Source organism: Puma concolor, chromosome B1 (genome assembly GCF_028749965.1).
Source record: "Puma concolor isolate L17-30 chromosome B1, mPumCon1.1.hap2, whole genome shotgun sequence".
Lineage (NCBI taxonomy): Eukaryota > Metazoa > Chordata > Mammalia > Carnivora > Felidae > Puma > Puma concolor.
Window position 1 is genome coordinate 7809781 of NC_141670.1, and position 25391 is coordinate 7835171.

The 25391-nt window shown below is 42.9% G+C and overlaps 1 protein-coding gene and 1 long non-coding RNA gene across 6 annotated transcripts in view; one reads left to right on the forward strand and one right to left on the reverse strand.

Moving 5' to 3' along the window:
• Positions 1-1089: 1089 nt before the first annotated feature.
• Positions 1090-25391, reverse strand: part of ASB5 (ankyrin repeat and SOCS box containing 5) — a 56601-nt gene continuing 32299 nt past the window's right edge. For 3 of the 5 annotated variants that reach the window (XM_025933072.2, XM_086703132.1, XM_086703130.1), the window contains exons 2-7: positions 14064-14143; positions 11772-11879; positions 10320-10470; positions 10023-10157; positions 7592-7783; positions 1090-6316 (exon numbers count right to left, since the gene is read on the reverse strand). In XM_025933072.2, the coding sequence (XP_025788857.1) occupies positions 6189-6316; positions 7592-7783; positions 10023-10157; positions 10320-10470; positions 11772-11879; positions 14064-14143 (794 nt within the window). In that variant the 3' untranslated portion in view covers positions 1090-6188. Of the gene's footprint in view, positions 6317-7591; positions 7784-10022; positions 10158-10319; positions 10471-11771; positions 11880-14063; positions 14144-19240; positions 19392-25391 lie in introns of those variants that run through there. The other 2 variants (XR_015249914.1, XM_086703131.1) reach the window with 2 other exon arrangements.
• On the forward strand, positions 13985-25314 carry LOC147581452 (uncharacterized). Its single transcript, XR_015249915.1, has 6 exons — positions 13985-14167; positions 18530-18692; positions 20364-20427; positions 22104-22172; positions 24578-24839; positions 25187-25314. It is a non-coding gene; the product is annotated as an uncharacterized LOC147581452 (long non-coding RNA).

The window sequence follows — 25391 nt, forward strand, 5'->3', positions numbered from 1 at the left end:
ATATATAAATTTAAATAAAATAGAATAACATGAGTGACACTTGCTGTGTTTCATCTGTTCAATACCCACGTGTGGCTGCTGGCTGCCCATGTTGGACAGCACAGATACAATGCTGTCACCGCAGGGGGTTCTATTAGGCAGCTGGGCACTAGATTATTTATAGAAGGTGCACAGATATAAATACCAGTGAAAAGATCATGTACACTGAAAAGCTCCGCCATGGTAAAAATATATCAGGGAGGAAGCATGTAATTTGGATTGAGGGACTCTAGGAGTCTTTTCAGAGAAGGTGACATTTGATCTGGATTTTATGAGGCGATATTTTAAATTGTTTATGACAGGCATTGGAGGACCAGCTCTACTTTTTATTAGTTATGTGAGTTTGGGCAAGTTGTAAAATGTTTAAAAGGTGGAAATAAATAAGTTATACCCCACAGGGTTGTGTTAATGATTAAATAAAGTTAAATATGCAAAGAGCCTAGAAGGGTGTGCAGTACATAGTAAGATCTCAGTAAGAATAAGTTGTTTCTAAGACGATCATGGAAATCTGTGGGATGGGGGGGATGGGGACAATTCCACCCGGAATGACTAATGTGAACAAAAGTACAGATGATATAATCTGTGATATGTGAGGATTTTTAAGTTAAGTTTATTTATTTATTTTGAGAGAGAAAGCACAGGGGAGGGCAGAGAGAGGGAGGGAAAGAGAGAATCCCAAGCAGGCTCCACACTGGCTCAAACACAGGGCTCAAACCCACAAACCATGAGATCATGACCTGAGCCAAAATCAAGAGTCCGAGGCTTAACCGACTGAGCCACCCAGGCGTCCCGATATGTGAGTTTTTTATGAGTTTTGGGAAATAACGAAGTCATTAGGGTTAGAGAAAGAGTTTAGGTTTTAGCATGAGTGCTAACCCAAGATTTAGGTGGTAACAGCTAAGGAGCTAGATTAGGGCTACGGACTGGGGCTTAATTGAGCAAAGTTTTGCTAAGGGTTAAAGCCTTCCCATAATAAATGTTCTAGTTGATAAGCAGATACATCTCTGTTTCAAACACATTCTATATTTAGCCCGTCTTACCACCACAATGTGATTTCTCCTTTGCTGAAAGCTTTATTAAACTTTGCCAATAGGGGGAGCTAGAGGGAGGCCAGGAAGGAAAGGGAGGGGAAAAGGCGCTTGCTGTTTCCACATGAATTTGCAGGGGTGTTGCCGCAGCAACAAAGCATAACCTGGCAGGGGCAGGTGGTTGGATCTCCAACTTTCTTTGGCTCTCCTGGAGCAGATTTCATCTTAATGGTTCAGACGTTTACCAAGCCCTGAGAAGCGGCCCTCCTTAAAGAGTCCCGGATTTTACTCTGAGCTTCCGAAGCCTTGGCTCCAGCTGTGTACTCTCACCCTGCAAAAAGTCAGTCCATAGAAGTTTCCCTTCGAGTTCTCGGCTCTTACAGCCCGCACTTCTTAACTGTGTTCTCTAGCACGAGCAATTGCTTCCTGAATCGTCTATTTCTGTTAATTTGATGGCCCCATTTTAGTTTTTCAGTTCGCCGGCATCTGTTTAACCACTTCCTTAGATTAAGTTCTTGTTTAAATTGTGTAGTTACTTCCGTCTTCCCGACTGGATGCTGAGGGATCCGTTGCTTTATAGGTGGAGTGAGGTTTCCCTTTTCCACTAGTTGACCTGCTTCTTACTAAGGCGTCAAGATCCAGGTCCAGTCAGCATGGCATCATCCGTAGAGTGCACACGTGATGTTCTGTGGAACGTGAAGACGCTTAGAAACCTTGGCTCATCTTCCGGCAGAAAGCACGAAAACGGATTTGACCCTACGGCAAGATCGTGAGCGTGCATTATGGGTCCTGATAAATAAAAGCAAACTACTTTTGGTGGTTCTTGCAGATTGTGACAGAGGGGAAAGGTACTTTCCAGATGGGTAATGGCGTCACAGTTGCTAGGACTGTGGTGATTTATTCCAGTAAAGAGATGTCAAATGGTGGGGGGGGGGGAATGGCTATAATTGGAGTTACTGCCTGATGAAGTTTGCATTAATCCACAATCACCCTGTAAGATCCACCGAAGTTTTGTACCAGCCAGATAGCCATCAAAGTCGGTGGTGGTTTTTGATGGATCGCCTGCCGAGAGAAAATTCAGAGAGCTTTACTTCACAAGGATGTTTTGCTGAACAAGGAGCAAACCGTTCTCAAACGGAGATTACTTGCAACTCAAAGGGGAGGAGTAATTTTGTAGCCAGTGCGTGCCCGTATACAGCAATGACAGGATAGCAGGCGGAGCTTTCCAGGCAGAGGAACAGCAGGGGCAGGGGCAAGGAGGCAAGAGTACTTGAGGGAGAATCAAGTGTGCTTTCTGACTTTCCCACTGGGAGCTTCCCTGTAAAAGGCCCTTTGTGACGCAAACACTCGTTCCTCTGACACAGGAGTGTTCCTGGGGGCACACCCTGGCCAGTGAACACTCCCGCTGAAAAGTGGGTTTCACAGAATCTTTTGGAATTCAGATGCTACCCCAGAAAGAATGGGGAGGGAAGAAAAAAGACTGGCATTAACAGGCTCCATCTGAAGAGTGTAGCTGAGAGACTGAGAAAGCACTGAATTGAATGAGTTTACCCCAAAGTGGCCAGATTTCACTGGGTGAAACGGAAGCTCGCGATAAACGTGAAGTCCTACAAGAAGAATAAAGTTGGCTTTTATACGCCTGAATATGTGCTTTGTAAAATTTGTATCTATAAGGTAAGCCTCTTAGACACCAAAAATGTTTTGAAAAATGTATCTGAGGGGTGCCTACATGGCTCAGTCGGTTAAGCGTCTGACTTTGGCTCAGGTCATGATCTCACAGTGCCTGAGATTGAGCCCACATCACGCTCTGTACTGATAGCTCAGAGCCTGGAGCTTGCTGCAGCTTGTGTCTCCCTCACTCTCTCTCTCAAAAATAAATAAGCATTAAAAAAAATGTATCTGAATTTCAAAAGTTACTTATTAAAAGACTCCTTGAATTTGAGCATACTACTTAAAATGGGAAGATACCTATCATTTAAAAAAGGAGAAAACTGAGACCTCGAGAGCTGAAGTGAATTGTTTAAGGTCCTAGAGCAGATGGAGGGGTAGTAACTCAATTTTTTTTCCTTTTTTTTATTAAAAAAATTTTTTTAATGTTTATTTCAGAGACACAGCATGAGTGGGGGAGGGGCAGGGAGATAGGGAGACACAGAATCAGAAGCAGGTTCCAGGCTCTGAGCTGTCGGCACAGAGCCTGACGCGGGGCTCGAACTCAAAAACCGTGAGATCATGACCTGAGCTGAAGTCGGTTGCTCAGCCGACTGAGCCACCCAGGCTCCCCTTTTTTCCTTTTTTAAAAAATGTTTATTTATTTATTTTGAGAAGAGGGAGCATGCATGAGTAGGAGAGAGAGAGAGAGAGAGAGAGAATGCTAAGCAGACTCTGCACTGTCAGCACAGAGCCGGATGTGGGGCTCAATCCCATGAACCGTTGAGATCATGACCTGAACCAAAATCAGGAGTCTGACACTTAACCAACTGAGCCACCCAGGTGCCCTACACCTGAATTTTCTGAATAAATGTCCTGCCACCAACACTGAAAAATCTGATAACGATTGTTTAGGTTTTTAAGAGAGAAGGCAGGCCTTAAACTAATTATAAATGATAGTTAGAATAAGAAAGTTGAAAAATTAGAGTAAAAAAGTGAGACTAATCCGGGAGAGAGAATAATTTATAAAGTTATTTTGTAAACAGATAGCCACAGTCACTTGGGTTCAAGACCATCACAGAGCAATGAACACAGTACACTCAGACCTTCTTTTCCAAAGGGGCCATGTTTCACATAGTGTCTCTGTTCACTTCCTCGGAAACATCAAATATACTTTGTGGCTAAAACAAGAGTAGAAATTAAATACCTTTTCCTACAAAATAAATGTTTCAGCAGTGCCTTACTACAGTGATTAATTTCATGGTACTTTAATCTCATGTCAAATAGTTTGGTGTTGCTTGGTCTTTGCCTTTGTGGGATTTTGTCCTTAGATCTTTGTATGTGTGTGCGCGTGTGTGTGTGTGTGCGCACACAGTAAGATTTGGATTAGAAGGCCTTCAAAGTATCTGTTTCAGTCTGCACTACTCTCCTAATGCCCATAATACAGTGATTTGAAACTAGTGTTGAAAAAAATGAGGGCAACTGAATCTTATTCTCCATTACCTTCAATTATAAAACCAAATACTAATTAGAACAGAAAAAAAAAGTGTTTTATTCCAGTGATAATAGTCACACTTTAACATATTAACAAACACATGATACAGTTAAATTAGAACACTTCTTCGATAAGACAATCATACCCAAGCAAAGATAAAAGGTATCAGCATACTAAAATTTTAAAGTATCCGTTTTAATTTTAATATTGATGTGTACTTATTGGCACAAGCCCAGTGAAAAGGGACGGATTATATTACCTTACACCCTAAGCCTACATATGTCTAGCTCAGGGAAAATACTAGTCAACACCTGTTTTACTAAAAAAGCAGTCTGAATACCCAATTATATGTAATGAGGTTACTCTATAATTAAACAATTAAATGCACATTATTCATGAGGACATTATAAATTTGTTAGGCTGAGCTATTTAGTAGAATAGCCTCATTTAAAAGTCTCTAGGCACACAGAAGACATTTTTTTAACACACATGCTACAGCCTTATTTCTATTTTTGAAAATCTAAACACGACTTAACGACGTGATCTTAGTGACTTTGGGGTTACATTCAAGAATAGTTTATTTCCCATAGGTATCCAAAATTCAGCCAAGAACCGAGAAGAAAGGAAAAAATAGGCCCCTGGGCTTATTATTAAAATAGTGGTCAAAACACTTTATCAAACTTTGATAAATTTATAAAACTCATCAAAACATTTTCTACGTTACACTATAGTAAGTATCCTATCTTATTTCTCAGTCCACAATAGACTCAAACTTAGTCTAAATTACAAAGAAGACACAGTTTGTTTTATTATGTTTTATACCACGCTAAAGTATGTTTAAGGCAGAAGAAAATAAACACAGTAATAACCTTGCCGAAGACACTACTTTGTAATGCTATATACCCTCTTGCTAACACGGTCTAAGCCTCAACCGTTGCTTTGCAGAAGAAGGATTGGAAACAGCACTAGTAGGGTGTATGTATGGGGTAAATTTTGTAAGGTGTCTAAGTTTGCTAACTGGCGCAGCCTTTTTCTTTTCTTTGCACACCCCACAATCGAAGGAGATTTTATCTTCTGTTTTCCACAGCCTTGGACTTCCCTGATTCCTGAAGCATGGCCCAGGAAGGGCCTCTTTCGCAACTGGGTATGAAGTTCATGGTCTTCAGTCTGCAGGTACCACCAGCTAGTGACAGTTTCTGGATGGAAGAAGGCTGGAGTGCTTCGTACAAAAGCACTGTAGAGAGGCCTTATGAGGCTACCCTGGAGAAGGAGGAAGTCTTAAAATAGTCTTAGCAAAGGTGTAAGGTTCCAACCATCCCAGGAAGAGATGGAAGGAGCCATAACCTTAGTCCAACCCGTTTCTGGAATGGGGACATTTAAGGTGGCAAAGTGACTAGTGAGATCTTTGCAGGGAGGGGGCAGTTTATCTTTTCTTGATGAACTGATGATTATAATGACAAGTGCACATTCGACGCGGCGGGTTTCGTGAATGACAGCCATCTTTATTTCAAAAAGGGTAGTAGTTCTTTTCTAAACCATACTTGTATTTTGCATTAATATAAAAAATCCACAGAGATCACCAATTACAGCAGCTAAAATTTAAAAGTTAATGCATTATTGGCAGAATGGAGGCCTTTTAAAGTACGTAGTTTCAGTAAGAGTTCACATTTTTTTTCATAAAAAGAAACATTGAAATGAAAATTTCTCTTTTTTTCTACATCAAAAAGGGTACATGGGAATAGCTAACAATATATAGATATTTTAAATATGCTATAGTCCAAAAAAAAAAAACCAGTAAAAATGCATAAAACAGTAGTACTCACTAGTACACTTAAAATTTAAATTGACATTTCACTTCTTCCCCAGGGCCTCACAATCCCTTATATACTGTGTTTAGCATATTTTACTATGAAATATACACTATGCAGATGAGACAGAAATGTTTTGATTTCGCAAGTATTTAGCATTACTTCCCTGCCTTATCGGTACTGTAAGAAATTCTGCAACAACGTTGGCAGCTGGAGCTGGGGGATGAGGTGCAATCTCGGCCTCCCTATGTAGTTTCTGATACAGAGTCGGCAAAGTTGGCAAAGGCTGCTTGGAGTAGCTACAAAAGACAGGAAGGCATTTGTTAATTAAAATCCAAATGGATTTTTATATGTTGTAAGATGCACAAAACAAACCATAAGCTTCAGTGCTTTGAGGTAAATTAAATAGGGTAGTGCGACCGCTATGCTAGAGACATTTACATAAGCATTTCAGTGGCTTTTATTTATAAGCTCTTATTGTAATTGTGGTATATTCCATATGGGTTCTTTAAAACATTATAATCCTGAGGCTTATGAAATTGTTATTGCATGTAAAGCCTCAGAAATAAATTCTGCTTCTCAAAGAACATATAAATCAAAAGACCCAATAATGTTAGGCACTAAAGGGGGAAAGTTTTAAGTTGTATCTTTTTCTCAAATTAGGTCTACTAGTTAAGCCAAAACAAATTTTATTATAGTGTCTGAGCCATGCTTAAAAAATTCTGTTTTAAAATACCAAAAGTCTTGGGGAACCTGGGTGGCTCAGTCAGTTAGTTAAGCATCTGACTGTGGCTCACGACATGATCTCACAGCTCACGGGTTTGAGCCCCGTGTTGGGCTCTGTGCTCACAGCTCAGAGCCTGGAGCCTGCTTCAGATTCTGTGTCTCCCTCTCTCTCTCTCTCTCTCTGCCTCTCCCCTGCTCACATTCTATCTCTCTCTTTCTCTCAAAAAATAAACATTAACAATTTTTTTGAATAACAAAAGTCTTAGGTATGAAAGTATTTCCTGATTCTGTTTCTATAACATTATAGAAGCCATGTGCCCTTAGAAAAGGGGGCATGTTTCTAAATATTTATTACATTTTGCATATTGTCAAACAAACTGAATACATTTAACTTAACCAAACAAATACAGACTTTAGGTAAGATAAAAAAAAAAAAAAAGAAAATTGAGATCATTGCGCTATCTTCTTTACAGATAGAACCTAAGTTAAAAAATCATCTGCTTCAAAAAAATATTTTAAATGTTATGCCAGTATCATTTTACATGTCAACAAAAAGTCTTTACTTTGCATTGATTTCAGGCAAATGTATTTTTGTGGGTTTTTTTTTTCTTTTTGGTTGTTTTTTCTTTTATTTTTAGAGAGACAGCACAAGCTGGGGGTGGGGGCAGACGGAGAAAGAGAATGTTAACCAGGCTGCACCCTCAGCACAGAGCCCGATGCAGGGCTCTATCCCAAGACCCTGGGATCACGGCCTGAGCTGAAATCCAGAGTCAGAGGATCCACATACTGGCCACATAACTGGGCCACCCAGGCGCCCTGTGTTTTGAAGTGCCCACAAGTATTCCTACCTTCATGTTGAAGCAACAATCTTTCCACCAAACTGCTGGAAGTCGCTACATCTACAGGTCGAAGAAGCTCTGTATTTTTGGCATTGATATCCGCTCCAAATTCCAGCAGTAAGTTTACAACTTCCGTACTGGACTGCTGGGCAGCTGCATGCAGTGGGGTGTCCCAGTATTTGCCTTTTTGTACATCGGCACCTACGTGTAAATAAGGAATGATGAGAAATCTAAACAAAAACCCTTAGACCAGTCATTTACCTCGATGCACGCAGAAAAGGGTGATGCCAAATGGACCTCACCTCTGTCTGTAATGAGTTATTCCCCCCCCCTTACACACACACACTTCAAATGTACACATTAAAACTTGACACACATAGATGGAGAGTTCACGTTTGTTATGTTCTCTAATATTTTTCTCTACGCTTGAAAGAGCCCATAATACAAAATATTTTTAAATGCTTTAAAGCCCCCAAAGTAATCATATTAACTGGTATTACAAATAGAGCATGATGAGGCCCACTCATACCTGTTTTCATCATGATTGAGATTCCTTAGGATTATTCAAGAGTTTATTGCTCATATTCTTTTCATTTATTTTAAAGCAATAGAGCTCTTCGTGTTTCCTGGAAAACTCATGAATCTAGACGTGTGAGCTGTTTGGGGAAAATGTGTGCGGACTTCCTGTCACTTCTCTCTCATACAATGTAAGTCGATAAACATATAAAGGCATTGAGCCTCTTAAGTAGAAAGGCACATTGTATCTCCATGTGCAAAGTAAATTTTTTAAAAATCTTACATTAAAAAAAAAAACACCACCCTACCTATTAAATTATTTATTGCTTAGTTATTTTATCTGAGTACGAGTCATGGCACATGATGATCATTCAATACATGTGCAATGAATCAATACTGTGTAATACTGGAAAGAGCAATCTCATTTCCCAGTACCTAAGTGGTTATGACACCAAGAAATACCTATCGGTAAACATGTGTAAGTCCCTTTCAACTCTGCTTTCCGATACTATCAATAAAATGAACGATGTTTACGAGAAGCAGTACGTTTTAAGGGTCCCTTTAGGCCTTCCTGCTACTTTCACATTTCAATAAATGTAATTGTTTTCATATTCTTTCATCAAATACACAATGTTTAGTGAAAGAATGACAGTCCATGACAAAATCTCCATGGAGAAAGCATAAACTCTATTGGTCATGTTAGTTTTATGGGAGGACAGAGCCTGATAATAACAATCAGTCCACAATTACCAACAGCATTCTCTTTCTTACCCAATATAAAATGTCTGGTGGAAATAATAATATTCCTAGCAAAGTAAAAGAAAAGAAAAGAGAAGAAAAGAGGCAACAAAGAAGAAACTCTTCTAGTTCTATAAATTCGTGGGCGATCACAGCCAGAAAATAATAGTGTCTCAACGGTTATTAGCAGAAGTCATATTTAAGACTTAACAGATATGACGGGAGTGAACTAACGAAGCAGAAACTGCCTGCAAGAAGCTTATAATTTAGCTAAGATATTGTGAGTGTATCAGAGGCCAAATGATGGCAGAAACAGTAAAAAGCATGGAAATCCTTTTACTCATTTTACGTGTATTTTCAGCACCTACCACGTGGGAGGCGCTGTGGTAGGGAAAGGAGATGATGGGGAAAAAGACATAATCCACATCCTCAAAAGCTCCTGTTCCTGGGGTGCCTGGGTGGCTCAGTTAGTTAAGCATCTGACTTCGGCTCGGGTCATGATCTCACAGTCTGCGAGTTCGAGCCCTGCATCGGGCTCTGTGCTGACAGCTGAGCCTGGAGCCTGCTTCAGATTCTGTGTCTCCCTCTCTCTGACCCTCCCCCGTTCATGCTCTGTCTCTGTCTCAAAAACAAATAAACATTAAGAAAAAAAAATTTTTTTTAAAAAGCTCCTGTTCCTATAGGGGGAGACACCATTATGGTATCAAAAGATTAGGACAAGTTTTCAGGAGGCTAACACTGAACGCTGAGGCATAGGTTTGTTTCAAGTTAGAAGAAAAGGCCGTTAAGTCTTTGTAGATAAATGGGACAGGACAAAGTCGGGGCGAGCACATGAGCTCTTATGATTGGTAGAAGACAAGGTAGCTAAGCAGTTATTACCCCTCAAATTCCTTGTGATGGATTTATTCATGAAGAAATACATATTTGGCAACACTATATCAACCTTGAGGTTTACGCTGTATGATCTTTACAAGGGGGACTTTAGGACTTGAGAGATAAAGCTTGTGAATTATCAAGAATGCAATTCCTTTTTTTATGGGTTATGTACTTACATGCAACAATGCTTAGAATAAGAACATTTTTAGCAGGGAGATATCTTTACACAGTTTATTCAGAGAGATAAATATGGATCTGAATCGTTGCTTATGTGTACGGACAGAACGAGAGAGGTTTTAAAGAAAATTACCAGCATAAAGAAGCTTCCGGATGCAGTGGAACTGCTGTGACATACAAGCTACGTACAGAGGAGTTCCCAGATGAGGAATGTCTTGGTCAACGTCTATGCCCCAGGATATCAGTATCTCTAGGCACTCGTGATGGCCTGCCAACACAAAGTAGAGAGGAGCTTACTCTCGACACTGCCCACCTCCATGCGCCTCACCTCATGCTGTTCCCTGCAGTTACTCATTGAAAGCAAAATGCAGCACTCCACGTTGCTAAAGGGACTTCCTCCCCTTGTCACCTAATCCCATAACTAAGTCACCTTTGCTGGCGGCCTCATGTGTGGGAGAAGGAAGACAGGACTCCAGCTGGGGTTTGGCACCGTATTCCAGAAGAAGTTCTGTACAGCTGGCACTGCCTTGTGAGCACGCATTGAATAATGGAGTCACGCCATCTATCGTGATTGCGTTTACCTAAACCAAGCCAGAGTTCAGCAACGAGAGTCACAGAGCCGTACGAGATTAAACGCTAGGCGTTTCAAACAGTTCTACGACCCAACAGAAATCACTGGGATAATGTGTGCAGTAAATATGACAGAGGATATTTAGCTCATACGCATCAACAAGCAAAGCTTTTTTTTTATGTATTTTTTTCAATATATGAAATTTATTGTCAAATTGGTTTCCATACAACACCCAGTGCTCATCCCAAAAGGTGCCCTCCTCAATACCCATCACCCACCCTCCCCTCCCTCCCACCCCCCATGAACCCTCAGTTTGTTCTCAGTTTTTAAGAGTCTCTTATGCTTTGGCTCTCTCCCACTCTAACCTCTTTTTTTTTTTCCTTCCCCTCCCCCATGGGTTTCTGTTAAGTTTCTCAGGATCCACATAAGAGTGAAAACACATGGTATCTGTCTTTCTCTGTATGGCTTATTTCGCTTAGCATCACACTCTCCAGTTCCATCCACGTTGCTACAAAGGGCCATATTTCATTCTTTCTCATTGCCACGTAGTACTCCACTGTGTATATAAACCGCAATTTCTTTATCCATTCATCAGTTGATGGACATTGAGGCTCTTTCCATCATTTGGCTATTGTTGAGAGTGCTGCTATGAACATTGGGGTACAAGTGCCCCTATGCGTCATTACTCCTGTGTCCCTTGGGTAAATTCCTAGCAGTGCTACTGCTGGGTCATAGGGTAGGTCTATTTTTAGTTTTCTGAGGAGCCTCCACACTGCTTTCCAGAGCGGCTGCACCAATTAAGCAAAGCTTCTAAAAGTCAAGAGATAAACAGAAGTGTGATGTGGTAGATGAGTCAGTCACAGGAGTGGCCATGCAGCTAGTAAAAGCCATGGAAATCAACACATGCTCGCGAGTCAAACAAAAAGGAATTCAACGGTCAGGTGCCTTTCAACTAGGAAAAAAGTCCGGAAATGCGATGGTGACAAACGTTGTGGTGAGGCCACCTTGCTGGTGGTAAATCAGAGAAATGGGAAATTGTGTTTCTGAGAATTTATCTAAAGAAAAACATCCTGGGGCGCCTGGGTGGCTCAGTCAGTTGAGTGTCCGACTTCGACTCAGGTCAGCATGCTGACCGTTTTTGCAACGACTAGAAATCCTTCTTGGAGCTCACTGAGAACACTGAAGCAAAGTGATCTCTTACAATTCTGCAATTTTTGAAAACTACTAAGGAAAGAAACGCCACATGAGAACTTTGTGCGATTGTCTTAGTCAGTAGACGTGAAGTGATTAATGGTTTTAACCGGTACCTACATTAGCTCCAGCCTCCAGCAGAGTTCTGGCACATGCCACATGGTCTCCAAGGCAGGCTTCGTGCAGCGGGGTGATGTGGTCTATGGTAACTGCATTTACGTTGTAACCCTAAATACGACAGGGATGATTTGAAAAGGTGAGCAAGAAAGTATACGAAATCATCTTTATAAAGGTCATTAGCGAGTGATACAAAAGACCAAAGACTCAGGGAGGCAGGTATCAGTTCAGCAGGAAAGGCCAGTTCAAACACCATAGAGGCAGTCCGTTGCCAAAACTCGTCAATACTGTAACACCACCACCGTATCTAAACCCTGTAGCGGCTAAATTGTTTTGTTTAGTAGATTCTGAATATTTTCATAAAATTCCGCCTCCTTGACTTTCTGTGGTCTTTATGAATTGGTTTGATTACTATTATTGTTTTCTTTTTTACTTTGTAGAGGTGGAGACTGTTGATAGGCCGGGTCACTTGTTTCGATCTGGGGCTGTGAAATTACAGGTTAGCCCAGACCGGGGGGAAAATACTCTAAACTGTAGTGAGCCATGTTGTGAACTTTTGTCACTGGATAGGAGTGACTCGGTTCTATTCTTGTGGTTGACAGCTCTGATCATCAAGTCAGTCACACTTGGGCTTGAAGCCTTCTTCCAGAATGCAGTAATTATTTTAATTTGGGTGAGTACCTTAACCTCTAAGTTTTAGGGTCATCGTGAGGATTAAACAGCATCACGTATGTAAAGCAATCATTGTTACAGGGCCCCGCATATAGCAAGAGTTCCATCTTATTTTATTATCCAATCAAAACCAAGTACACACTTTAAAAATCAAATCAAAACCAATAAAACACTTTATTCCAGTTAAACTCATGATGTCGGACTGAACTAATTAAATATTAGGACACGAGATTCTGTGCTTTCCTGCTGTTTTTGGTAACTCACTGTCTATTGACCATCATACTAAACACTGTAAGAGGAAGATTTTCGTGGCCAAACCCCCATAACATGACGCACTGCCATGGCCTGGAATACTGGGATGAATCTTAAAATGAAGGCAAGAAAAGATTCACCCCCAATCTTTGTCGCTAGCAGGTGGCAACTTTTTAGATCCCTTAGGTTATCTTTTCACAGATTTCGAATTGTCTAGCCAGCAGTCAGACTTGAAGGAGCCAATTCCTTCCTAACTGCCACCCGCCGGGGTGACCAGGTGGCCGAGCGTCTGCAGAGGTCTGGATTCTGTTTCCCATCGGGCTCTGGGGGCAGCCTCGGACTCTTCCTGGCTGGCGTGTGGGTGGTATGAGATACATGTCGAAAAATATCCTGAGACTGCTCTCCTCTCAAAGAACTGCGTGAGGGTTTCTGTAGGTGGTTGGGGGGACCGAGTGGGTTACGTTTAGAAAATTACTGACTTTTCTGAGGGTGCGTTTTTTTTCCCCCCATCAAGTGATGAGCAAACAAAATGGTCACTCTGTTATCACAGGACAGCCCTACAAGAGCAGCTTGTCCTACATGTTCCCTTTATAGATGAAAAAAGGATGGTCAGGAAGGTTGTGATCCACTTTAAGAACCCGCCTGGCATGCAGGTGTCCTGAGTCCCAGGGCCATGTCCTGGAACCCGGGCATCACTGCCTTTCCTTCCCACACAGCCACCCGAGAGCATCCCTTTCTCCCGGATACCAGGAAGCACCAGGACAATGACTTCCAGATCTGGGTGTGCTTCTGAATCACGTCGTTCAATTTTAACAACGCACAGGCTAAACCAGAGTGCTCTGTGTTTCTGTAAGGAATCTATGCTTTTCATTTCTCCTCTGGTGAGTCTGAGGAGTGGGCAGGGAGAGAAGTGATCACTCTGTAGCATTCATGGGTAATTCGCCATCACAGAGGACAGATTAATGTAAAAAAGCTTGTTTGGGCATCTGCTCTGATTACCCCTTTTTGGATATTTTGTGACCAAACTTTCTCTGCAATTAGCTGCACACATTATATAGAGTAAAGCATAGTTGAAGTGCTAAATGAATAATACATACGTCCAGTGACTTCTTGCTGAAATATGTTTCAGTGAGCAAGTATACTGTATGAGAAACTCGGTATATTAAGACATAGGATTATACCCAAATATTTATAAAGAAATCTCAAAGCTAAATGCAAAGTAGAGAGCTGACTGATATAGGGGTTAAAACAAAAAAAAGACTGGTAGCATTTATTAAGCAGCTTTATTCTTTTTTCTTTGATTACTTTTGAAAGTTAATGTTCTGCGGTCATGGGACAGGGATGTATTTCCAGCCGTAGCTAATACGTCACCTGGGAGAGCAGTGTTCGCAGAGCAAGAAGACGACCTTGACTTGCTGCTTCATGTAGTGGTGACCGGTCTGCCCAGGAACCTGTTGGAAAAGAAGACGAGATCTGTGAGTAGAAGTGAACCCTGACGGACACACTCAGTTCCTGTGAAATACACACTCTTCAGAGTCTGTGTTCAACAAGGTGACTGAGACACCTGACCATATACCAGGAAGTCTGATTCTTGTCTAAAAGATCCAGCCTGGCAGTTTCAGAATGCCAAGGGCTATAAAGCATGTTCTGGAACTGACCAATCCCAGAACTACTGTACCTTTTGAACTGTCTTCCAAAGAAGGGGAGGATTAAGTTCCCTTAGATATGCCCCAAAAGTACCTGTTTCATGGTTTCTCAGAAGTCCAAAAAACTTTTTTTTTAATGTTTGTGTATTTTTGAGAGAGAGAAACAGTGCAAACAGGAGGGGGAGAGAGAGAGAGAGAGAGAGGGAGACACAGAATCCAAAGCAGGCTCCAGGCTCTGAGCTGTCAGCACAGAGCCCGATGTGGGGCTTGAACTCACCAGCCGTGAGATTGTGACCTGAGCCAAAGCCGGACGCTTAACAGACTGAGCCACCCGGGTGCCCCGCCCCCAAAAATCTTTTTTGGGCACTTTTAGGAAGGCTAGCAGCAGGAGCACCCCACCTCTCTACTTTCTACGCCCGCCCTGCCATGCCCCCCTCTCTCTGCACCCCCAGACTGTCCTCTCCTTACAGTTTGCCCTGAGGTGTAAAGGAGCTATGCCAGGTTGCCAAGGACAATGAGTAGCTGACCCCTACGTCCTGCGCCCTCGAACAAGCCCAGTGGGCCCTCGAAAGGGGTGTCGCGGTTTGGGAGGAGCAGACTATCATTGATGTTTGAAATGGTGCCGATAATGCCAAGGGCTCCCTCAGGGGTCGCGGATTCTCCACATACCAATGGTTGGCAACCCCTCCAACCCTACATCCTGAAGAAAAAGGCACTGACCCACCTTGTCCCCCAAGTTCCCCCTTCTTACATGCCTATGCGCCCCTCCCATTAGAAAATCAGTGCCCTCCCGTGTGGAAATCCCCATGTCCTTCTCTCCCCGAGAGCTATCTGGCATCCAACCACCCCTATCTCTCCAACCCTTGTGGTCCACCCAGGTGGTTCTATATGATACCGGCTTGGTGCCCGGTGATTTTCTTGTAATTTAAACAGGATCAGCATGGTTGATTCTATTTAATCTACACGAGAGATCACCTGTGGAGGTTTTTCAGTGATTAAACATGCAGACCGTGCCAATCAGGAAAACATTCCTTTAAGGGGTCTCATTGGCTGATAAGCTGAAGCACTGCTAGCTAGAGGGAGAGCCTTCCTGACGTAATGGGATTACGTTTGCTAGTATCTGTCTTCTTGTCTACTCCCTCTTCCTCCTTTCAAGGATCCACAGGACGCAATAAACAAAAATAATGTTTAAAAACCCTGCTGATCAGTCCTGGTACAATTTAAATAAAGTCACTTAGCTGTTAGAAACAGACATCTTATGAGAAGCATGTCTGAAGCTTTCTGAATAGGTCAGGAATGAGGGGAAATGCGGTAAGCTGTGGTACTTGAGAAACACGTCATTGCTCCTGTGGTTTCATACCTTTGGAGAAGTCTCACATGGACCCAGGCTTCCTCAATTATGGTCTCACAGAAGAACTCTGCCAGAACACCGTAAGGGAGGTCCAAACGATTTCACCGAATAAAATGTGGGCCACATATCGCAGGATTCATGAAATGACCGAGTGAACGTGGTAGAGAGGGCAGAAGGCAACTGCCCATCATCAGTCTTTTTTATATCCAGTGATATTATAGGATGTTGCGGAAGACACAAATCCCGAGGGCGAGGGGGCACAGCTTCTCTTCCCGTTACCCCTGATGTACCAGTAACGGTAATGGTGGCCGATGCCCAGCCTGCGCCGTGTGGGACATGCGGTGGGACATGGGACACCTGTGCCAGCACCGTGTGCATGATCCCCCTTCCTCCTCACACTCGCCGAGGCATAGACAACTATTCTAGTTTTTAAATTTTTCCTTTAAATTATTTATTTTTGAGAGAGAGAGAGTGCAAGTGGGGAAGGGGCAGAGAGAGACGGACAGCGAGAATCCCAAGCAGGCTCTGCGCTGACAGTGCAGAGCCCTACACAAGGCTCGATCTCATGAACGCCGAGATCATGACCTGAGCTGAAGCCAAGAGTCAGACGCTTAACTGAATGAGCCACCCACGCACCCCTATTTGTTCTATTTTAAAGCTGAGACATGAGAGCCAAGAGAAACATCATTTAAAGAGAGCTACATAATCTAACTGGAGTTGGTTATGACACTGCTCTGTTCTCCCTTTCCAGCCAGCATTATTTCTTGCTTATTCAGAAGATTAGCAAGCCAGACATCCAATTCTTTGAGCTGTCAACTGAAAGAAGATTTGCCGTTATTAGCTTTTGGGCATTCTTTCTTTCCCGTGTGCAACACTCCTATTATATGTTAAAAGTAGGATTGAAATGCACAGCAATAAATATTTGTTGATAGGACAATATTTGGCGACAAAGCAATCATTTCTAAGAAGTTAGAACGTTATGTTCTCGCTAAACAAAGTGCAAAGTCACCATCGTAAATAATATTATTTGGGGAAACGGCTATGTTTTGAGTTTCAGCTTCTGAGGTGAAACCTGATGCTTTAAAAATCATACACGTCAGAGCAGCTGGGTGGCTCAGTCCGTTAAGCATCCGACTCTTGATTTCAGCTCACGTCATGATCTCATGGTTCATTAGATCGAGCCCTGTATCGGGCTCTGTGCTGGCAATGAGAAGCCTGCTTGGGATTTCCTCTCTCCCTTGCCCTCTGCCCCTCCCCTGCTCAAAATAAATAAACTTTAAAAATAAAAATAAAAGTCATATACGTTTGTTTTATCATTAAAGTAAACTTGACTGCTGAGTGAAACTCTGGAGAACTTAAGAACACATATCAATTTCATTGTGAAGATTTAAATAAGGAAATTATAACAACTTTTCAAAGAGATCACATATGTGAAATCACTAAGTTCAGCTTGCTCAGAAGAGCAGTAGTAAATTAATAAAGTTTTAAGTAATCCTTGCTTAAATATATAAATTTAAATAATCATTTATAGTATTTATAATGATTGTAATGATCATGTTTTCTCTCCTGTATATTGGCTCAATAAATTCATTACCTTAATTTACCTCTAAAAGATATATGCTGAATTACATGATGCCGTTTCATTATTGCTGCCTATTCTTTCATTGTCACTAGCTAAATGGCAATTAACCAGATGTTGAGATTGGGAAAAGTTTAGAGAAATAGCCTTTTGGGTTCATTTTGGGCTCATTTCTATCTAGTATATTTATGAAGACCTTTAAGGGGCAGCAAAGCGAACAATATTTGTAGCTGGCGGCAATTTGATATCCCCCTTTTGCGAACTAATGTGTTTGCCCATCAAAATCGTTGTATTATACTTCTGAACAATTTCAGCATCGCTTGTTGGTGTTCATGAAAGAAGGCGGTGGGGGGAAGAAAGGAAAAGGATCATTTAGAAAACAGGCAACAGAAGGACCAAAATAAAGAGATGGAAGTATTTGAAGGTACCGCCCTGTACCCCAACCACCACTTGTTCCCCAGACTGTCACACAGCTTTCTGTGGCACCTTCAATTTCTTTTTCACCAAGACTTAGGTCTATTATGGTGGGGAGAGAAAAAGCTGAGCCAGGTTTTCCCTATGTGTCTTTGGTACTGTTTCTATTTACATGACCTCCAAAGGCATGACAATGGAATGAAACGTAATCTACAGGGCAGCGTGGTGGGAGGTCAGTTACAAAACCACTGGAAACATGCTGGATGAGGAATCTCTTGGCCCATCAGGCAGAGATCAAGCATGGGCCCCCTGCTGTCTGCCATTATTCCTACCAGAACTGGGTTGGGGATGGGGGAGTGGGTGGAAGGTTGGAGGAGGGGCTGGGAGCAGGAGAATTAAAGGAGACACAGATAAAGCTAGAGCACAGAAGCTCAGGAGGAAAGAGACGGAGGGGCCAGGCGGGCCACGATTCGCATCCCAGTTTAGGACAGTGGCTTCCATGAAGTCATCTAACTTTTCCAAGATTCGGTTTCCACCAAAAATGGGACAAGCACCAGCAACAGTCAGACAGGGTTGAGAGGGGGACTGGGAATGAGCAAGTACAGAGCCTGCTCTATAAGTAATAACCTGGTGGTCTTTGCTAAACAAACTGGTAAATAGGGGGGCTTCTAGTAGGAATTTTAGGGAAAAATACTTGTTTTCCAAAACTAGAGAAACTCGAACCATAAACAACAGCATTAAAATAATTTTCAGTGCTATCAGTTTAATAAACTAAAGCAACTGAATGATTTATAAATGTATTTAAGCCAACAAACAACACCTCATGCTACGTTTTTTTGAAGTGTAGGTATGTCCATCTACCGAAGGAGTGACCTATAGCACGTGCATGGGACTCGAGGCACCTTGTTTGTTTGAACTCTGCTTGCTTAACTCCCAAGCAACCCCACCTCATTCCCGGTAATGCTGGAGAGGAATCTCTGAAATGAATCCATAACGTGTGAGAATCACAGGTACGAGATCAAATTCCGGTTCCTGTTTTGACCTAAGCCTCCACCCCTCCGTATTTCCTGCCTTCACAATCTGAAATTCGGCAACTCCAAATTTCCATTCAGCTGTGTTGCCTATAAAATATCTTCCCTTTCAACATGGACATGCTATATTTATATTAGAACGGTTGACACACTTTCTCTCAAAACCAAGCAAAATTACACATAGCTTCATATACAACAGTTCAGGAACTTTACAATCTTGTCAGACTTTAACTGGGTAGCTAAGATTTTTTTAAGTGTCCACTTTAACTCTTTAGGATGAATTAGTGTGAAAATTAGTTTTACAAAACGCCTGTAACTTTCGCCAGGCTGATCGGGTGCCTTCTGTGAAGGCCGCGCTGTGCCACACGGAGGTAACTTGACTATATTTAGAAACAACACCAGTCCCCAGACATCTGGTATATAATTTACAGGCAGAGAGCCTACCCTGTTCTGTAAACATCGCATGGCTAGAGCAAAAACATTCTCTTTCTTAGATAAATACGGTTTGGTAAGAGTGTATACTGTACCTAAATCGCCATCTCCCCATGGCACTTCAAGCCAGCCACTGTTGAGGTAAATCCGACTCATATCTTTCTTTTATCAACATAAAAAAAAAACAAAACTCGCTTGTCGTTTGCTAGCTCTGTTCGGCCATCTTAAGGACCTCTAAGATCCTTGTAACATGACCTTTCACCACCCAAAACGAAACAGCTTTTAAAATCGGATTTATTTTTCAAAACTGCCTTTTCTTACCGATCATTCCTCTTTGACAAATTGCTTATCCTACCTAATTTTTTCTTTACAGTATGTGCCTTGCAATAAACTCCAAGCATTACAATGAGAGCTCTACCCATAGCGATGATGACACCAATCTGCTTCTTAAAGAGTCTGTGCCTGGCTCTCCTTAGTCCCACGTGCGGAAGTAGGATGTAGCCTCATTCCAGAGCTAACCTCGCACTGGCAGTGGTGCAGAGGGCTCTCTGTGTTTGGGTCACTCCCACTTTGCTCAGTTGGTCTCAAAATAGGAAAGTCAGGACACTTATCTCAAACAGGAAATTATAAGGACAGATGGGAAGCAATGACATCTTCCTATATGAATCGGTACCAAATGTTAATGCATTTTACAACTCCCTTTGCTATAAAGCATTAAATCAACTATCTTCTTCAAAATGGCAGTGGATTTACCATGAAGCCAGTGCAAACTTAAGTTCAGGACCCCTCCATTGCACAGACACTTTCTAAGACTCTGTAATTTTGTATTATTTTGTTTAAAGAAGATACCAAAATGCAGATAAGCTTCAGGCTCAACATCTGGCCCATCCCTCCTCACGGGTTTACAAAATAATTAAAAAATCACCAGGCATTTACTGACCTTGATGGTGTACTTTTCTGTTTAACCACATAAATAGAGCTACATAAACCCATGAGAACACGCCTGACAAGGAGGGAAGCATTACGCTGTTAAAACCAGTCCCTCCCAAGCTTGAGACCGTCCTCTTTTTCCATCACTGTTGCCTCTCTGAAATTTTCCTCAGAAAAATCTCATCCAGATCTGAAAACCACCAGCCACAGCTGTGCCTTGGAAACTTTAGGTCTAAGTGGTGAATTGCATGGGTATGCAACTTACTCTAATTGGTTTCTTGTTCACAGTCTAGGATCCCGTCATTATCTCCTAAGAAGACAGTGTCTGGTCCCGAACAGAAAAAGACAACAGGTAAATGAAAAAAGTGCTGGGGTTGAGCTCAAATTAAAAAAAAAAAAAAAAAAAAAAAAAAAAAGACTTGGGGCGCCTGGGTGGATCAGTCTGTTAAGCATCTGACTTCAGCTCAGGTCATGATCTTGTGGTTTGTGGGTTCAAGCCCCGCGTCGGACTCTGTGCTGACAGCTCAGAGCCTGGGGACTGCTTCAGATTCTGTGTCTGCCTCTCTCTCTGCCCCTCCACTGCCCCTCATGCTCTGTCTCTCTCTCAAAAAATAAGTAACATTAAAAAAAAAAGACTGGATTTCTAACAAAGTGAAGGCAGAGATTTCACTATGATATCCACGAATATCCAAAATCAAGAGAGAAAGAGACTGTAAGGCCTTGCTCAGGTAACAGTGCTGCTCTTGGAGGAGACTATCTAGTCGTTCCAATTACTTGTCACTGGTCACTGGGGCTGTGGGCAGAGCACGCCGGACATCTTCAGGTGGATCTGAGTTCAAATTCTGGCACAGATCCTACTTGTGAACTTGGTAGTAATTAACCTCTTGAACGTCAGTTTTCTCAACCATAATGGGAAGGATAAATCTCTATACATCACAGGGTTGGAGTCACTGCGAACTACTTAGCATAGTAGCAAACACATTTGAAATCTGTCAAAAACAATCCAAATTCCCTTTTCAACAATTATTTCCAAATATCTGCCCCATGAGCTTTTTGCGACCTGTTTTAAACAGGAGGGTAGAACAACTTAACTTACTTAAGGTTATGAAGCTTTAGCTCCTCTTACTTAGATATCTGTAGGGGGCTATAAATAGATAGAGAATGGTCAAAATTTAGGGACAATTATCTCCTAAGTCTCTTCCCTGGGCTTCCCAAAAATTTTTGTGCCAATTCTGAAATTTATTCCTGGATGTTCACCTAGGTCAATCATCTCGATACATTTCTAAAACTAAACTTGTCACCTTTCTCTCAAAATCAGTTATTTCTTTTTGCTTCTGTATGGTTTTAAACAATACCGTCCCCCCATCACCTGGCCCTAATAATATGGTCTTAAACGTAAGCACAACCATTTTTTGGGGCGCCTGGGTGGCGCAGTCGGTTAAGCGTCCGACTTCAGCCAGGTCACGATCTCGCGTTCTGTGAGTTCGAGCCCCGCGTCGGGCTCTGGGCTGATGGCTCAGAGCCTGGAGCCTGCTTCCGATTCTGTGTCTCCCTCTCTCTCTGCCCCTCCCCCGTTCATGCTCTGTCTCTCTCTGTCCCAAAAATAAATAAACGTTGAAAAAAAAATTTAAAAAACGTAAGCACAACCATTTTCAAGGAAACTTCATACATGGTCACTGTTTCATATGCTCCTCTGCAAGGAGGGAGTTAGTTATTATTGGCTTAGTACTTCTTTTTTTGTGAATTTTCTTCAACCCAAGCGGACTCCTAGCATCTGCCTACACTCGCTCTTAGGGGGAATCTCTTCTAGTCCCATCAGTATAAATATTATTCACGTGTTGATGAGCCCAAATTTGCATCTCCAGACCAGCTCTCGCCTCTAAATTCCAGACTTAAATTTCCAGCTGGCTCTTCCAACTTCTCCATTTGGGTATTTAAGTGGGCAATTCCACTTCACATGGAAAACTGAACTCGTGCCAGACTCCTGCTAGATCTCCTATCCACTTCCTGACAATGCCACTCATCCAGGTGCTGTGAGGCCAGAAGCTTCCGTGTAATCCTTCGTTTCTATTCCTGACATCCCACAGGCAGATACCAGTAAGTCTCCCGCCTCTCGCCTTCCAGTGTAAGCCAGACTTTGGCTGTTAGAACCCTCACTGCTGCTGCTCCACTACCGGCCACGATTTCCCTCACCTGATGTGCCGCAAAAGCCTGCTGACTGGTCTGTGTGCTTCTACTTGTGACCTTCCAATAGTCTGTTGTAACCACAGGAGCCAAAATGATTCTTCTTAAGTCACGGAGAATCCAGTGGCTTCCTTTCTTGCCCAAAGTAACATCTCATGTCGTCGTTGTGAGCCACCAGTGTCCCCAGGCTCCTCTCTGATCTCAGGTTCTACCTCTGACCCCTTCCATCGGCCACACTGGCCTCACTGTTTTTCCTCAAGCACACCTCATGGACTTCTGTTCACTCTGCCTGCCGTGCCTCTTTGTGAAATTTGCACATGGCTTTCTTTGTGACCTCTGTTCTGCCCTGGCACGTCACCTTCTCAGAGAGCCCTTCCTTGGCCATCTTCTAAGAAGTCCTGTTCTTCATTCTGTCTCTCTACCCTGCTTTATTTTTCTTCTTATAATTGCCGCTAGTATATAAGATCTTGGAAAGCAGGACTTGATGTATTTTATTCATTGCCATGCCCCCCAATACTTAGCCCATTAATAATGTTCGTTGATGAATAAATGTTCAAAATCACATGATGCTCTAGAGCTTGGGGGCCCTGACTCCTAAATTCATTGGTTCTTCCATTGCCCCAAGCCACTCCCCACCCCCCCATCAATGAGTCCTAAGAGTATTTCCTTAAGCAATAATCTTGCCCTTCACATTCACCCACTATTTGTTCATTTATTAAACGTTTATGGTGCTCTTCTAAGCAATTTTCACCCTTCTAGATGCCAGAGATACACAAAGATGAATTAAGTATGGCCCACTTCCTTTTGAATTCAGTTTGGATGGTCTTCCTGATGCCCATCTCTCTCCCACCATCCTTAATACTGTCATTGAATTAAACTTCCAAAAGCACCTAGAGTTCCAGCCAGCCCACAAGGTGCCTTGAGGAAAATTAGAAAAGGCCCCCGTTTCCATGGCAGTCACACCCCATGCTGGGCACACATGGTCGGGCTACACAACAGCGAGTGGCTGTTGTGAGCCCGAAAACACCTTTAGGACCGTGTTGCTCTCAGGCTCAAAACCTTGAATGGCTCGCCACTCACATGCCCATCCTAGAATAAAAGATTATCTGCCATGTGGATTAGGCTTTCTGTTTTTATCTTCTGTTACTTGCCTTCACATGCCCCATGCTTATGTTAAACTGGACTCTTGTACGCGTTCCCCCAATTTTTTCTTTTTTTGGATCATCTCCCCCAGCTCAATTTTCCTTCTTTTGTGGCTGTCTGTCTGCTTTGCTGGTCTGCCTGCTCTGATCCTTGGGGCTTAAGAAGTCCAAAAAGCAGAAGCGGTAGCTTCCCTTATGTGGAGAGTTAGACACTGGGTGGGGGAAGAGGGTAGAGGGTGGGGAGAGGGAGAAGAAGATAGCCAAGAGAAAGGAGGATAGAGAGGCAGGAGGGAGGTGTGAGAGGGGAGAGGCAAAGGAATGGAGGGAAGGAGAGGCAGAGAGCCACAGAGATGGTTTTTAATGCTGGTCCTGAGGCACCAGATGCCAGTGTCCAGGCCTTGGCCACACCCCTGAGAGGTGACAGGCAGAGGAAGAGAGGGGCCCTCGCCCTTGTGTCCCCACCTTCAGGACAAAGTTGCATGCTTTACATCTTAAGCTTTAAGATTTGCTGAACTTGTTTCAAGGGATTAATGGCTCAGCCAGCAGGCTCATCAGCAGGAAGCCTGGGGACTGGAGGCCAAGTGCACCTCCCTAGTGCACTGGCATTCAGCTCCCACCTCGGCACAAAGCCGAAGAAAAGGATGGGAGGGGACATTATTAAAATGATAAAGTTCTTGGGGTGCCTGGGGGGCTCAGTCGATTAAGCATCCGACCTCGACTCAGGTCATGATCTCACAGTTCGTGGGTTTGAGCCCCGCGTCAGGCTCTGTGCTCACAGCTCAGAGACTGGAGCCTGCTTTGGATCCTGTCTGTCTCTCCCCCACACCCCCCCCCCAACTCATATTCTGTCTCTTTCTCTCAAAAATAAGTAAACATAAAAAGGAAAGGAAAGGAAAGGAAAGGAAAGGAAAAGGAAAAGGAAAAGGAAAAGGAAAAGGAAAGGAAAAGATAAAGTTCCCATTCAGCCTGAGGGATGGGAGCTTGAGGCTAGGTTTAATGGGGAAGTTAAAGCAGGCTGTCGTCTTTTGACCATGCCAATTTTCAGAGTAAGGTTCTATCTCTCCAAACTAGACTGGTTTCTCCCTGACCTCCTCGCAGAGCCTGGCTCCACAGTTTTCTCCTCCAGAAAACCCTCGGAGTGCTCCAGCAGGAGTATAAGCCCTCTTTCTTCCACAGACCTCAGCTCCTTGAGAGTGAGCGTGAGTGGTGTGGCCATCCTGTGTTCCCAGCACCGACTCTGCACGTTTGCATTTTCTCAGTCTCCCTCGCCACTGCTCCACAGTGGGCTCTTCCTGCTTCCTCAGACACAGTCATGTTGATCTTCCTAAGAGCCCTGACAGGTCAGGTGGAGATGTGGAGGGGGCTTCAAACCGGGCTGTGGACGGAAGGTGTATCTACATTGGACATCTGACCATCATGTATTTGCTACTGCAAGTCGGTGAGTTTAAGTTGCTAAATTGGTTTCCTCATCTATAAAATGGGTGCAGCGGTATCTGCATTTTCCAGTTGTTATAAGGGTTAAATGGGCCTGTGTGAGAAGTGTTTGAACCTCAGTGTGTCTTTAATAGAACTCTGACTCTTATTTCCATTGTACTGAGATTCAGTGCTATGGACTGAATCGTGTCCTCCTAAAATTCGTATGTTGAAATCTGATGCCCAATGTGATGGTATTTGGAGGCGGGGCCTTTGAGAAATATTTAAGCCATAAGGGTGGAACCCTCATGAATTGGGGACTAGTACCCTTATAAAAATGGCTCCAGAGACATCTGAGCCCTTCTACCACAGGAGGACACAGTGAGAAGGTGCCAGCAATGAACCAGGAAGAGGGTCCTCATGTAACATGACTGTGCAGGCACCTTGATCTTGGACTTCCAGACTCCAGAGCTGTGAGAAATAAATTCTATTATAAGCTACTTAGTCTCTGGTATTTTTTTTTATAGCAGCACAAGTGGACTAAGACAGGATTATTTTGTCTGCCACCAAATTCCTA